The sequence below is a fragment of the Lactuca serriola genome, chromosome 2, assembly GCF_051521515.1.
Source record: "Lactuca serriola cultivar US96UC23 chromosome 2, Lser_US96UC23_V15, whole genome shotgun sequence".
Classification (NCBI taxonomy): Eukaryota; Viridiplantae; Streptophyta; class Magnoliopsida; order Asterales; family Asteraceae; genus Lactuca; species Lactuca serriola.
The window spans coordinates 99,683,229-99,700,109 of NC_136409.1; the positions used below are offsets into that span (position 1 = coordinate 99,683,229).

Here is a 16,881-nt window from a genome sequence, read left to right on the forward strand (position 1 = left end):
TGAAGTAAAAAAAAATAGAGACTAAACATATATATTACCCAATCTTAGGGATCATCTGTGTAGTTTAATATTAATGCTATTCCTTCAGTTTTATTTATTTATTGCGAGTCATTAATACCCGAATAAGATGTCCAAAATATTCCATTATTTACAAAATACTATAATTATACATGAATCCTAACAACACGGTGTCGTATTGGGTCTCCTTCTCACACCTGACCACCTATTTATTCACGCTGAACAGACCCGCTATATCATCATCTTCTCTATCGCATGAAAATTTTGTGAGGTTTTAGAAGGTGAGAGTAGAGGGAGAGAAACTGGTTATGGAGTTTTCTAGGATCTCTAGTGTTCTGTTGTTGTGTGTTTTTGTAGTTCTGTCATCCTCTATCTCGATCTCTTCTGCTTCTGAGGAGGAGAAGGAATATGTATTGACTTTGGATCACTCGAATTTTTCGGAGATTGTGTCAAAACACAATTTCATCGTTGTTGAATTCTATGCTCCTTGGTACTTCTCTATCTCCATTGATATAATTCATGTTTTTTCTTTCGTTTTTCATGGGATTAACTGATAATTTTTAAAAATTAAGCATTGTTTTCGCCGAATTAAAATCCGTGAAAATGTGGCTTTTGTTTTTAGTTTATTCTGCTTTAATTTCAATGTTTTCGCAATTGCATGCAACTGAATTGATGTATTTTGAGGTTTCGTTCTGTTTGTGTGTGGTGAAAAAGAGGATTTCAGATCAATTTATAGATGATATATCAGAAAAGATAATTTTTTTTGAATAAATTCTAATTTCTTTGACTTTATGCTAATTAAGCGTCATTTAAGAGCATTTAATTTGAACGTTTTCTTTTATTATTTTTAATTTCTTAAAATTTATATCGCTCTTAACTGTTTCAAGTTGAATGCACTTTATGCGTTTTATTCTTGGTTTATATTCTCTCCAATTCTCAAATCAACTAAGATCGTAGATTAAGCTCTTATTTGTTTCATATAATGTTCACAATCAAGGGAATCATTTACTCTATAAATAATAGACAATTCTGAACACTTACTACTTTGTCGATTATTCATTCTTTTCAATGGTAGAATCGGTATATGCTAATATTAACACCGATGGGATTCAAAACTCATAAATCTATATTCCTATAAAAATTTCACTTTCTTATGAAATTATATATGAAATAAACTTCTGTTAATTGCATTACAGGTGTGGCCACTGTCAGCAACTCGCTCCAGAGGTACATATTTTGTTCCCAAATAAGGAAGTCTTATAAAAAAAGATTTTTATCTCTTATATATTTAATCTAAATATCTATCTGCAGTATGAAAAAGCTGCATCTGCACTTTCAAGTCATGACCCTGCAATTGTTTTGGCTAAAATTGACGCCAATGCCGAAGAAAACAAAGAATTCATAGAGAAATTTGAGATCCAAGGCTTCCCAACAATCAAGATCTTAAGAAATGGAGGAGAAAACGTTCAGGATTATAAAGGCCCTCGAGAAGCTGATGGCATCGTGACTTATTTGAAGAAACAAGTGGGCCCTGCATCATATGAAATCAAAACTTCAGAAGATGTCGAAAGCCTTATTGATCACAAAAAGATCTTTATCGTAAGCATTTTCAATTCTCTCCCTATTTATTAATTGGATACGAAGTTAAAATGTTTGATCCATTAATTATCATTTCAGGTAGGGATTTTCCCCAAATTTTCAGGGGAAGAATATGATAATTTCATGATTCTTGCTGAAAAGTTGCGATCCGACTATGATTTTGGCCATACTACAAATCCGGAGCTCCTTCCTCGTGGGGAATCATCGATTACAAAACCAACTCTTAGATTGCTAAAGCCTTTCGATGAACTTTTTGTTGATTCCAAGGTATTATTGTGTATCTTTTTATCATTCGTTCTTTGATTTTAGAAATTGAATTACACCTACTATGCGGGATTCAGGAATTCAATGTCGAGGCTATGGAGAAGTTCATTGAAGAAGCTAGCACTCCTCTTGTGACTCTTTTTGACCAAAGCCCTGAATACGCAGTATTTTTAACAAAATACTTTGAAAGTGCAGAAGCAAAGGTGATGTTCTTGGTGGATTATAATCATGATAAAATCGATAATTTCAAGTCATTATATCATGAAGTTGCTGGATCATACAAAGGAAAAGGACTACATTTCCTCATCGGTAATGTTCCAGATAGTCAAGGTGTCTTCCAGGTATCTATCTTTCTCAATAATTAAAACAAAATTTCTTTTGATTTCATTTCTTATTTTGAAATTTTCATTTTAACCTTGCTTGATGAACAGTACTTCGGAGTTAAAGAAGATCAAGCGCCTGTCCTCATTCTACAAGACACCGAAGGTGTGAATTATGTCAAGCCAAATGTGGAAGTTTCTCAGATTGTTCCTTGGTTGAAGGACTACACAGTATGTTTGTACTAATTACAAATATATTTTCATTTTATTCAAAGAAAATGTAAGGATTCTTGAACTTATGCATTTAAAACTAATATTTCCTTGTAGGAGGGAAAGCTAAAGCCGTTCATAAAATCTGAGCCAATTCCGGAAAAGAACGATGAGCCTGTGAAGGTGGTTGTTGCCAAGAGTCTTAGAGAAATGGTTTTGGACTCCAAAAAGAATGGTAAATTCAAATTAATACTTCATCCAACATTTATTTTTTTATTTTTTTATTAATAATAATACGTTAATGATATCTACAAATTTTTGTTTCACAGTTCTACTAGAGATCTATGCACCATGGTGTGGGCACTGTAAAAAACTTGCTCCAATCTTGGACGAAGTTGCGGTGTCATTTGAGAAGGATCCTAGTGTCGTGATTACTAAATTGGTATTACTTTTATTTTGTTACAATAAGTTTATAAATTAATATTATTACAACTAATTAATTGTTACAAACCTAAAACTTGAAGGACCTAAATTAGATGTTTCGGTTTAATATCAACTTTTCCTTTTTGATCAAGGCATAAACGAACAAACAAAAAAGTGAAACTCAATTGAAACCCAACGTGACAATTGTTTTTTCAAAATATGTTTCTTTCAGGATGGGACTCAAAACGACATTCCAAGCGATACATTTGATGTTAAAGGTTACCCGACTCTTTACTTTAGATCAGCAAGTGGTAAATTCACTTCATATGATGGGAATAGGACAAAGGAGGATATCATCGACTTCATTCACAAGAACATTGAACCGGTTTCTGAATCGCTTAAAGATGAGCTTTGAAGAGTTTGAATTTCCTTTTTTTTTCTTTTTTTTCCTTTTTCTATCTTTGGGTAGTTGGATCTTGGATGTGTACTCTTTTATAGTTTCGAGATATTAAGTTAAATCGCGGATTTTGCGGTGTTTTATGGTGGTAAATTCATGTTGTTTGAGATTCACGTAGGTTTACATGAAAATGGATAAAATAAGAGATATGGAATTCAGTAAAAGGAAAAAGTAAATTGGTATAAAAGAGACCATCAAATAAAAGGTTTTTTAAATTTTAAAAGTACATGTATTCTATTTTAGTAAGTTTAAACTCGAGAAATTGAATCACTAATGATATAAAACCGTTTTGTACTTGATATAGACATCAAAATTTGCATGTTCCGTATTTTACTTGATAGAAAACCGTTTTTCACTAAACATTTCGTGTGGGAAGTTTTCATGCACCTTTGAACAATTGAACTCTACTTGCTCACACGTGTATTGGTGGTTACAATTTGAAAATCATGTTCACACATAAAAGCCGAATAGGTTTATTTACTAAAAAGAAATATGTCTAGAAATATTAAGAAGTGTTGCCTATAACATTTAGGTTTTGACATAACTAGGAGTTGTTTGATAGTGAAGATTGAAACCATATTGTTTGATAGTTAAGATTGAAGCCATATTGTTTGATTATATTGTTGCTAAATGCAAAAAATAACAATTTTACCTTCAGTTATTTATGCCAACTAAAATATGGTTGCATACAAATTTAACTTCGACGAACATTATTAAATTAATCTGTTCACTTTCCACTTCATTTGATTCTAGAGAGATAATGAGATATGACACAATCTCCATACGAAAGTTGCAACTCTTTTTAGGGCAGTTCCACGCCTCCCTGAACAATCAACCATGATAAAACCACCACTACAAATCTTAATTTTTGTTCCCTTCTGGTGGGAAAAACAACCAAGTAACCACAGATGACCACAGAAACTCCAAGAATGCCAATGATGGAATCCAACATTATTACCAAACACCCTCACCTTCTTCTTATCCTTGTTCTCTTTGATCGGTCACAATTTTCAATCCTCTTGAACTTGATCAACAGAGGTAAAAAGGATGAACAGGGGTTGTGGTGGTTTCCTAGTTCTTGTGTGCGTAAACAAGGCATGTATATGGCTAGTTTTGTAGTAGCTAGAATGTCAATGGACCAGTGACGCAAAGGGCAAAAATGTGACGAAAACAAATAGGACCGAGTCAGTTACTTTCGTTTCACTTACTGAGTTAGAGGGTGCTGACCGAGTCCCGTGGTCTTACTCCACATATCAAACACATTAATCGACCGAGTAAGACATTTTTTTCTCGCCGGACTCGGTCAGACTTAAATCAAACAAGACCTAAGGCAAAATATCTTTTGGCACTTAGGGAGGATGAAATATTTCCCTCCCAACCCACTTAACTCACTGTCCTATCAATTTTTTCTCTCTTCTCTCGCTTCATCTTTCTCAACTCACAACATATGGAAACCATATTTTTTCCAACCTATTCAACCTACTTGTCAGATTTATTTTTTATTTAATTAAATTAGAAAATATAAAATAAAATAAAACATAAAAAATTTTATTTTAAAATAAATTTTGCTAATTTAAAACAAAAAATCTAAAACAATATTAAAAATAACATTTAACTAAAAACCACACTACAAATAAAAAAATACATAATAGTTATAAAACACGATTACTAAAAAAACACACTTAAAAAGAAAAAAATAATTAAAATCCTAAAACGACAATTAAAGTCATCTAGTTATCCATAGTTTAAATGTAGACATGTTCAATGTGATTAGTAAGACCGGATCAAAGCTGGTGGTAGGTTTCAGCATTACGCAATTCATGTATTATTTCGGGGTCATTGACTTCGTCGATGGGTGGGTTGGAGGGGGGGGGGGGCTGGTTCGCAAGAGATATCACAATACCCTCATACATTAATATCATATTGTCTAGTATAATACAAACGTACATTATAACTTTTTTGTTTTTTTTCGCCGTCAAAGACTGTTCAGACATTTTTAATATGTCCCAACGTCCTTTAAGGACCCCCAAAAGCACGTTATACGTTCTTGCTTGTTGATTCTTGTGCCGTCTTGAACCGTTTTTTTTTCGATAACTAGATATGGATATGCCTTCACAAATACAGCCCATGTTGGATATATTTCATCCGCAAGATAGTAATCATCTTTGTAGTGTTCATCATTCAGATAAAATGAACAATTAGGTCCTATTCTATTATATTTCTCACCAACATTGGTGATTGTTTGACGACGTTTAAATCATTGTTTGAATCGGCTACACGATAGAATGCATGCAAAAACCATAAATCTTGTGACGTCACTACTTCTAGTATCATTTTTGGATATTGATGGAGACCCCTCATGTATTGGCATCTCAATTCCATTGGACAATTCCTCAAATTACAATGTGTGCAGTCAATGCGACCAAGCATTCTAGGGAATCCATGTTTAGCTTCATGTGCTTCATACAAAAGTTGAATGTTAATGGATGTTGGAAGGCGTAAATATTCAGACTTATACATTTGAACAACACCATAGCAAAAGTTTTCAAGAGTTTCACGAGAAGTTCTTTCTGACATATTTAGATACCCATCTAACGAGTCTGGATTATAACGATTTGCTAATTAACGTAATGTTGATGTGCATTTTTGTAGCACATTGAAACTTCTCAGATTTATTGTATCCTATGATGTCTAAAAATAGGGATAATGCATCTCCATGTCACCAACAAGCCGCATAAAATCGGTTGAATCATAGGTAATGTAATGTCAGATTATTAGTAGTTCAGCCACTAAATGACCTCTTTGGATTGTGTTTCTCCTTTGAATGTTGCTTGAACTAGCATTATTCTAAATAAGAATTTGTGAAGTACGGGACAATGTAGCTAACAAATTAATATTCATAAGTTCATCCTCAGATGATGAACTGTCATTGTTACCTTCCATTACTATTTTTTCGAACGTTTGGATTCATTTTGAAAAGAGAAAAAAGATAGGGAGAAAATGAAACATATATATATATATATATATATATATATATATATATATATATACATATAGACGATCTTAATACAAAGGAAAATAAAAATAAAAGGAAAAAAAGAAAAAGCTTTTCCAGTCAAATGATGTCAGCATTCTAAACTTCACGAGTTCTAGAACTTCCAACCATATTTAGTTGTAATTTGTCGTTTTCTTTCAAGCACCGTGCGCAAGATATCTTTAGTCAAATGATCATGCGGTCGGAGAAAATACTCCATATCTTGGTTCTCTATCTCCCACTCCAACAATGCGATTTATGTTCTTTATTATCTTTGAAAATGCGCAATTTTTTTCTTGGCATCGTTCTCTTCTTTCCACCTATATCTTGGTTGCAGTGTTGATGTTGAAAATTTGTTTGATGAGATCTATCAATGTTGACGATGTCGATGCTCTGTTCTTTCCTTTTCTTTTTCTCTGAGGCAGTGAGTCTTCAACATTAAATAAATGTTGTTCTTGTTGGCGAAATCCAACAGGACACTATGCGTGACATCATCTAATTTTCAGATCCAAAAGAAATATTTTCTTTAAGATTTAAAAATCATATTATTATTGTTTGCGGAAAATATTAGTATATTGAACATACTGAGTGTAAATCATTGTCTCAAATAATAAAATCCCGAGGATGTCATAATCAATATATATACATAAGTTACAATGTAAAGATCTAATGGTCTTGAGGTTGTCCCTTCATCACTCAACATCATAATCTAGTTCCAACAACTTAATCCTTGATACCTTTGATAAATATATATTGAGTGGGCCAGGTTGGAAAACCTGATGAGATACATAGAGATTTTAATCCCACAATATTATTATGATAATATTCTTTAATTATCAAACCTTCAAAACTGACTAATACCAAATAATATATATATATATATATATATATATATATATATATATATATATATCAAAATTAAATATCTACAAACCAATCATACTCATCCCAACCGATCCTCACAAATCCTAGTCTACGATTATCAGGAAGATAAATTGTTTTTAGAGAAAGGGTTTGACTACACAAATAGGTGTAATGCACGTGTTTCTAGGCTAGACATTAATGATGATGTAACAATCTAGGTTAATCTTTGTAACTCGTTTTGAAATAATAAGAATGTATTATTTGAGTATTATGTGTTTATTGCTTAATTGTGTGATTTAAATGAATTAAGGATAAAAATAAGCGATAAAATAAAATATTAGATAAGCCCGATATCTATGAAGGAATTTGTAGTGGTCGGGGAAAGGTTTCCGAATATATAAATAATACCGAAATCCGAGTTATAACGAAGAAGCTATGACCTGTCGTAGTTTCGTGATAGAACTGGTACGACACTGTATGACATAAATAGTGAATTTATGATAGAGCGATATTTAGACTTAGTGATTTAAACGAAAGTTGTAGAATACGTTAAACCAAGAGCGTGCATAAAAAGAACGTCTAAATCTGACTTCGTATGAGGAAGTTATGATTTTTCAAAGTTTCCACTTAGCGGTATGCATCCCAAAGTTCGAATATGAGATCGAGTCATTTCTAGCCGAAACAATCTAAACGAGAATCGAAGATCTCGTCGATAGCAGTCCAGTGGTGAAAAGACAGACGAAAACGGATGTCAGATGAAGGAGTTGTGAATTTCTAACGGAGTTTTCCTGTCCCGTCCTACTAAAAATAATATAATAAAATTTAAAATCAAAAAATTAGCCGACGGAGTCTAAACGAGAGTTGTAGAGCATAATCTCACTTACACGTGCATATAAAGAACGTCGAAAACGGAGCTCGTATACGAAATATATGAATTTCTGATTTCAGGGCACAAACCTCGAAATTGTGCCATAATTCACGGCGTGAACACAATGTTCACGACGTGAACTCAGTAATGACGTCTCCTGGAGCCTGACAGACCCAACTTGCGATGACACACCTGATGATGACTGAACTCAGGACGTGAATTTTGAGATTCACGATGTGAATCCAGAAAAATGGCCCTATAAATAGAAACCGAAGGGCAACCGGCCATAGTTGCTAATTCCTTCACTCTCTCACTCCCGATACCCTCTCTAGCTGTCTTGAAGTACCCCCAAAGCCCCAGTATCATCCCGACACCCGAAGCGAGTCGTGAAGCACCGAAGATCCCGAGAAGAAAAGAGTTTCAAGCCGAAGCTCTGCCCGCGAGAAGCCCGGTGTGTGAAGATATCCTGGTTTCACTGAAGAATACTGCTTTAAGAGCCGTAGTGCTGTCCGATAATCTTCTTTTCAAGTGAGTGTGTAGTTGCTTTCTTCTAACACATAGATATGAATTATTCTCTATAAAATATTTGCTATGTTTTTGTATATTATCTGTTATCTGGAATGAGTATTGAATGGATATATTATACAGGTTTTAAAGTTGTATAAGTATGTATATATGTATATGTTATTTACAAAACTGTTGGGTATAACATGGGTAGATAGTTGATGTGTGATTAAATAAAATGATGAGATGCCTCGATGTTATTGTTGATATAGTCATCTAGCGGAGTATGGATGACGACCACAGACTCTTTCTAGACTGTCCAGTGGAACGCTGGCAGGTTCATAATCTGTAGGTGTTGTGAACGATGTGTTCACTGGTGTACTCTATCCCCTTCATGGTTTCCTTTAGGACATCTATTGTTGAGGAAACCCCTTTGCAGTAATGTCTATCCCGATGAAAAATCTTAGACTAGGTCCCTTGTGATAGTTGTTTTAGGGACGTAAAGTGAGGATAACGGGAATGGGTAACCGGGTTATTGTTGGCTAGTGAAATTAAATATAAATATTTATTGTGGGTTGAAAACCCTATATGCTCATCAGGCTCCCAAGCCTGACCCACTCAGTTTCATTTGTATTATAGGTAGTGACGCGAGAGCATAAGATGGATGGATCATCAAGTTATTTTGTTTATAGGTCTGTAGTTGTAAATAACCGTTGTAAGGCCTATAATGTGCTGTTTATGCTTTTGGTCTGCATCGGAACATGACATTCCGAGTTTTGTTATATATGAAAATACATCTTTTTAAGAAATGCTTTGATAAATTTTATTTTATCATATTTTGTTTTGGGAACAAATTCCGTAACTCTTTTAATCAAAGGATTACTCTGAAATTATCTTAAAAAGCATAAATTAAATCGGTCTTTTCTGGCCGTGAATTTGGGGATGTCACAATAGGGTATTCCTTGTCCGGTGTAAGTCAAAAAGACACATGAGCCATCATAGTATTTTGATGAATATGGTATCCCATTTCATCTACATTTGTGGGTTATGAGCCCACACTAGCAACGTAATTCATAAGACCGTCTAGAATGATCAAGTGTTGTCGTCTTGCTATGGGAAATGACCATACATACCATTACAGTTTCCTGATCTGGACCCACCATTACTGGTCATCCAAAAGGAATAGTATATTGTAATCTAGTACAAAATCCGTACATCGAAACCTAATAGTGTCACGGAACAGAACTCTACTATGCGTTCCAATCACACATGTCCCTAAAACAAGACTACCCAATATCAAACTAAATATGACGAAATCCTCCTTTATAACTCTTAGTTCACGATCGAGACTAGTCTACAATCCATGTGATCAACACAAATATTCCTGCATATGTAATATTTTTTAAAGTACAAGGTATAACTCCAACTAAGCATCTTGTGTAGGTCTTATCTCATTAATAGGCAAGATTACAAGGCTTATAATTTAACTTCCAATACCCACTTCGTTTAGGCAACACCATCCTAATTTAGTGTATATATTTACACAAAGTATTAGGTATTAATATACTTTTATCTTTCTCTCTAATAATACTTCTATTATTATTATCATGTAATATATATATATATATATATATATACACACACACACACAACAATATTTGGTTCACACATTGTATATCATCAAATATATTTCTAGCACATATTCTAGGCAATAAGCATATAGTCCCTTACATGAACATAATTTTAATACAAGTACTAATTAAGGTATTAATTATCTATCAAAATATTTAGGAGATACAAGGAGCGCTAAAATCCAATTTCGCTTGAAGAAGTTATACTTCGTCGCAGTTTCGCGATCAAACCAACTCCGCTATGCGCATCATAAAAAGTGGATCGAATATAGGTCGCTAGTTAGCCTCAGTAATCTAAATGGAAGTCATAGTAATCATAGAAATGAGAACGCACATATCTACCCATATCTGACTTCGTATGAGGACGTTACGATTTTTAAAGTTTAAGCGTAGCTGCGCGGAAACTGAAATCGAAATTCAAAACGGTTGATTGTTGCTGACACAATCCAAATGATATTTGAAGATCTTGTGAATAGGATTTTGTCAATATAAAGACAGTCAAGAACAGATGGCGTATGAAAGAGTTATCATTTTTATACGGACTTTAACAGTATAAGTCTATAAAAATATAAATTTAAAAATAAATTGAGAATTAGCCGATGTATTCTAAATAAAAGTTGTAGTACTCATCCATAGCTACGCGTGGATATAAAAGACGTCAAAAATGCAGCTTGTATAGGAAAGATATGAATTTTTGAAAAAAAAAATTTAAAGTTTCGTGTGTACCGAGAGCGTGCGCGGTGCACACTAACAAGTAGATGTGGCCTATGCTGATTTTGACACATGTCACTAGGCCAAACGAGCAACATTGATTGCCAGGTATGATACATCCAGAAAGCTAGCAACTACTCTTAAAGCATCCATCTGGGCGGCTACGAATGTAAACACCTAGATAAGGGAGACGAGTCTACAAAGAGATGAGATGGGAGAGAAAATGAAGTTTGAGGGATCTTCAAGGTCCGATAAGAAGACTAGGTCTTCAAAGTCCCACCCCAATGACAAGAGGTATGGGGATATTAATGAAGCAAAGTGGTGTGAGAAGTGAAGGGAGAAACTCTTTTGGAGATGAACCAATGAGGTGAATTGCTTCACTTGTGGAAAGACCGGTCACTACGCTAACAACTATACCCAGACCGTGTGTTACAAATGTAGACAAGCAGGGCATCTCAAGAATGATTGTTCAAATAAAAACAAATCCACAAAGTTGAATGTGTCATCAAAGACAAATCCAAGAGTGTTCCAGATAATCCTTGATGGAGCAGATGTTGATGCAGGAGATCAAGAACAGGGAGAATCTTATGCGGAGTCCAAGATATGAAGTATTCATATAGATAATATTATATTATGTTGCTTAATAAAGAGGCATAGAGTATGATGAACTTAAATAGTATTGTAATCTTTTTCAAGAAGTTATAAAATCCCTAATTATGTATATAATATTCAATGTGTTAAGTTGCGATGTGATTTTCTTGTACAGTGACTTGGAGAACTGCGAGGCAATTATTGGGATGAGTAAGAGTAGGTGTGAAAAGTAGTACATACATTTACTACCAAAAGCACATGACTCACGCTTGGATTAGGAAAGGTCACAGGGTTACTAAGGCACTAGTATTTAAGTTTGTTTTCTCTGTATCCGTCGTTACCATTATTTTGCTTATAGGATCCAGTTTTGACGATTGGCTTGTGCAAAATAATAAGATCCTGAGATTTAACGATAATAAAAATATGAAGAACACAATGAGATGATTAATTCAATAATTTTACTAGAAAGAAAGAGTTACAATATGAAAGTGAAGAACACTTGGTGGGAGAGATCCCACCACACTCTCTTTGGCTAAGGAACTACATGTTGGTGCACACAAATAAAAATGACCATCCCTCTCTATTTATAGAGAGAGGAAACTTACAATACAATAAAGGGAATAAAATAACCTAACTTATCACTTATAATTTGTAGAGCATTTCCATGCTCCAACAATCTCTCCTTAAATGTTCGCAAATGATGAGGGGTACAAATACAGTGATAAAATGTTAAAATACATAGTAACCAACTTGCAAGTGCGGTAATAAAAATGATACATAATAAGAACCAAATGATGAAATGTCTCTAAAACTCTGAAATGTCTGTGATCTATGATGCTGTCCATAAATCTCTAATCGGTAAAGGTCTTCGGCTTCAAGGTCGCCACTTTTGAGGAAGAAAAATAAGATCTAATTCTTCAAACTCGTCACAGGCAAAATGATAAAGTTGAAGATCCAATTAGAAAAACACTTCGACTTCAAGAAGTCTGAAACATCTCTAGTTCTCGAATAATAATACACCAAAAATTGTTCAAAAGAATAACCTGATAAAAATATGAAACATTCTATGGTAGAGTCTAAATAATAAATAACCTGGATCCATGAAACATCTAGTCAAGCCAAAAATTTGATCAAAAGATGACCAAAACTCAATGTCAGGTCGCATCACTAAATAAATCATCATCTTCTGAAGTCTCAAAAATCCAATCTCAAACAATCATAAAATCATATCCGGATGATAACATAATATTCTCTCCCTATTTTTGATAACCAATGACCAGATATCTAAAATAAATAAATTTTGATTGTTGGAGCATGGAAATGTTCTACAAATTATAAATGATAAGTTAGGTTATTTTATTTCCTTTATTGTACTGTAAGTTTGCTCTCTTTATAAATAGACAGGGATGGTCATTTTTATTTGTGCGCACCAAAATGTAGTTCCCTAGCTAGAGAGAGTGTGGTGGGATATCTCCCACCAAGTGTTCTTCACTTTCATATTGTAACTCTTTATTTCTAGTAAAATTATCAGATTACTCATATCATTGTGTTTTTCATATTCTTATAATCGTTAAATCTCAAGATCTTATTATTCCACACAAGCCGATCGTCAAAATGGGCTCCTACATTGGTAAATGACTAAGAAGAGGAATGTTATTCCTACCTTAGTGGACATAATCAATCGAGTCTGAATAAGATAAATATGTGATATGGCCTTATTTAACTATGCATTTTAGACCATTATCTTAATATATATTATTTAAATTTTATATTTTATGATATATGATACACAGTATCCCTTAAAATGTTCAATTATAATTAAAATGGAAGCTTGGAATGCAAAAGGGAAAAAGACACAAAAGGATGTTGCTGGATAGCTTGACCCCTTGTCAGTGTTTTAACCGTATCTCATGACTCACTACTCTGATTTACAAGATTCAAGATGTTATGGAAACTAGACAAAATTTCAACGACTTTCGTGTTTACGTCAAATTCTGATTTCTAGTTCCCACGCCGTAGGGACATCGAGAAATTTCGTGGTCGCGAAGAAACCATCTCCCACATCGTGTCAAGCCTTTCTCTACGATGTGGCAGTCCTATAACCTATAATTAAAGCCCATAATTCACCCTAATGATATATCTTCAACCCTAATTCATTCGTTACAAAAATAAATCTCAGAGAAGACGTTTTAAGGATCTAGAAGGCAGTTGGAGGGCCGTTAAACTGATATGGAGCGAAGATATGAAGGATTCGAGAGCTTATTCATGACAAGAATCATTTAGTTTGATGTTTTGACCTTGATTAGTATTCCAATTGTTTCTATTTGTGTTTTTACTTTCTGAATTCACATGTTAAAACTTGTTGGTTTTGTTTGGAGTACATGAAACTCGATTTTATGTGTTGATTTCAATGATTTTGGGTTTTATTAGTTTGTTTATTAGTTGTGTTTGATTGATCATCACCTATCATGTTAAAGTTATGATTTTTATTGCTTATTTTGAGATATGTGTAGTTAAGAGGACCATTCTAATTACATTAATTAAATCTTAATTAGTTTATGACCATTAAATTGTTAGGAGTAGAGATTGATCAAATCCTAGGGTTAGGTTATGTTAATTGGTGACTTTGGTTGTGTTAGAGAGTTTAGATATCAATGATATGCTTCAAATGATTGTCATGACTGTTAGGGTGCAAAGTCATGCTTGGATGTGGAGTGTTATGGTTTACCCTCTTGTATGTGTAAATGGGTTGAGTTTTTCCTGTAAATCAGAAGTGAGTGACTCCCATTATGTAATGATCATTTTGGAGTGTTAGACTAGAGAGAGAATTTGTACAAGACCCACTTTGTATGTTCTTTCTAGATCTAATGAGAGCTTAACAAGATTTATTTACTCCATGTGTTCATGATTTGTATGATGATTCACTAGATCTTTCATATTCCACACATGTCATCATAATCAACAACACTGCAATTGGTATCAGAGCAAGTGTTTTTTATTTGATCAAGAATTAATCCATGATGGCATTCTAGATTTGGTGATTCTTCATTTATGATTTTTAATCTTCGTGTTATTGAGAGTTTGGATTCTAGAAATCGAGTTACTTATTGATTTTACTCATAATTCGATTTTCTTCACTAGAATTCAAGTGATTTTCACGTTATCTCTCTAGAAAACCCATTCAAAAACACTTTCTCTCTAGAATTTTTTTCAAGTTTTTGTGATCATGGTGTATTTGGATCATGATTCTTGGGTTGTGATCATTGAAGATGTGAAATACAAGGTCAACGAATATCAATTTTATGGATTATTATTAAGCGGCTTGATTTCATGGAGTACTATGGTCTCTTATGGAGGTTTGAAGGATGATCATGGAAGATTGATATTTCAACCTCTTTTCAAAGATTGAATGCTTGTATTGACTTTCCATGCTCATGTTATCTTCGAGTGAAAATCGAAAGGAAGGAGAAGAAAGAGATTTGTTTAATAAGAGATACATTTCTCTTGTTGAAAACCCAAGTAATCTTCATGTTCTTAACTTTGTTCTTGATGTTCTTGATGTTCTTGATGTTCATGAAAAGAAGATTCAATTTGGTTCTCATGAAGATGCAAAAGTTTTTTGCTCGATTGGAGTTCAAGCCGATGATCTTTTTTGTTATTGTGATTCGTTTGAAGGAATGATTCCTTATTAAAAGCCGATAATCCAAGAAATTCACTAATATCAATCTCCAAAAGATTTGATTTAAACTTGAAAAGTTGAAGTTGTCAAGAATGAAGGTGTTCTTGAAATCAAATCTTCAAAATGCAAAAAGACGAGAAAGAAAAAGAAGAAGAAGATTAAATGGAAAAACAAGCGGGTTTACTCACAAAAATCGTCAAATGTTGTGAAGTCGAAATCCGTGAAGAATATTAGGGTTCCAAAGCAACAATCTCCAAGTGTTGCATTGAATTTGAAGTAAAAACCTAAAAATGTTGATGGTTCTTATGAAGATGTTCTTGGATTGTTAAAAAACATAAAGAACATGAAAAATTGTACAACATGCATCGTGGGTGGTACAATGTTCAAATTGGAGATTTTCTCGTTTCGACAAAAGAACCAAGATCTTCTAAATTTGATTCGTTCATTGCAAATAGATCTCGATTCGTCAAAAATGTATCTCAAATTCTCAAATGGATTCCAAAACGTTCATGATTCCGATTTGTGCTTTACGTTTTTCATTTTTGATCGTTTTGATTCGTTGGATCTATTTCGTTTCAAACCCCAATGATGACTCAATTTTTTTTCAATAGATCAAGACCAAAGCAAACATTAAATTCATTTGATATTACTGTTAATTAATTAATCAACATTGAGCTCATATTCTTTTATCTTTTACTATTCATCAAGAGCCGAAATCACCAAATGTTACTATTCATATTCATTTGAAACCAATACTGACTTGAATTCATCCGATCTAAATTTGTTTTTCTATCTAATTCAACGATTTATCAATATAAAATCGCTTGAGTTGTATATTCTAAATTTTGCAAGTCGATCAATCTTATTTAGCAATTTGTGTTTCTTTTTGTCGATCTATTCTTCATTCACGTTTGTTGAACTGATTCTGAGATTATCTGTTAAGTTGGTTGTCGATAACTTTTCATCGAAGTCAAAGTGAAAAGTCAAAATCAGATTTTAGATTGAGGTTCAATGAATTGAATTTCCAAATTGTATGAGGAGTGTTCGACTAGAAAGTGTTTTAGTCGAAATCGAATTTTTAACTGAAATCGATATTGGAAGTCAATTGAACGAAGGCAGTGAAAATGTTTTGAGTGTTATCGTTGATGAAGATGTTTGATTGATTTTGTTAGTCGATGATTTGAAATCAGAACATTTAAGGTCGATGATTCATGATTGTTTGAGTATTGATGCCGAATCGATTAACTTTTGGATAATTGACTGGATTTGGAAGCCAACATGTATGGAACGAAAGTCAAATTCGAATGAATGTGGTTACTTGGTTTGATTTCGTTACCTGAAAATCAAAGGTTTGGGAAGAAAATTGATTATTTATTTTGAAGTCGAAGCAGGTGAAGGCGGATTTGTTTTTGTTTGATTCGATAGTTTGATGTCGAATGGAATTGGGTATCAATGAGAGTCATTGGGGTCGATGGTTTTGAAAGCGAATGGTGGCTGCTTGAAGACGAAATGTGTTTGATTTGGAGTCACGAAGTTGGTTTTGATGTCAATCGTGGATATTGGTCGAATGGGTTTCGTAATGATGTTCTTTATCCTAATGACGAAGGGTTGAATAATTTGTGTTGTTGATGATCGGAATCGTCGATGGTTGTTTGTTGATGGGTATCGACTGGGAAACAAAGTATGTTGATTTGGGTTAGTAACAAAA

At 33.5% G+C, this 16,881-nt stretch overlaps 1 protein-coding gene across 1 annotated transcript; it reads left to right on the forward strand.

Annotated features, from left to right (window-relative positions):
* Window positions 1–250: 250 nt before the first annotated feature.
* LOC145086549 (protein disulfide-isomerase-like) lies at window positions 251–3,487 on the forward strand. The gene is made up of 9 exons (XM_079024356.1): window positions 251–508; window positions 1,215–1,245; window positions 1,330–1,617; window positions 1,696–1,884; window positions 1,959–2,222; window positions 2,313–2,432; window positions 2,529–2,646; window positions 2,741–2,853; window positions 3,067–3,487. The coding sequence occupies exons 1-9, from the start codon at window positions 327–329 to the stop codon at window positions 3,247–3,249; spliced, it is 1,488 nt and encodes a 495-aa protein (XP_078880482.1). The 5' UTR covers window positions 251–326; the 3' UTR covers window positions 3,250–3,487.
* Window positions 3,488–16,881: the final 13,394 nt, after the last annotated feature.

Excerpts from the sequence above, each read along its gene's own strand:
- LOC145086549 (XM_079024356.1), top strand. The coding sequence starts at position 327 with ATGGAGTTTTCTAGGATCTCTAGTGTTCTGTTGTTGTGTGTTTTTGTA. Across the intron at positions 2,433-2,528 it reads CTTGGTTGAAGGACTACACA|GAGGGAAAGCTAAAGCCGTT; the intron begins GTATGTTTGTAC and ends ATTTCCTTGTAG. Across the intron at positions 2,854-3,066 it reads GTGTCGTGATTACTAAATTG|GATGGGACTCAAAACGACAT; the intron begins GTATTACTTTTA and ends TGTTTCTTTCAG.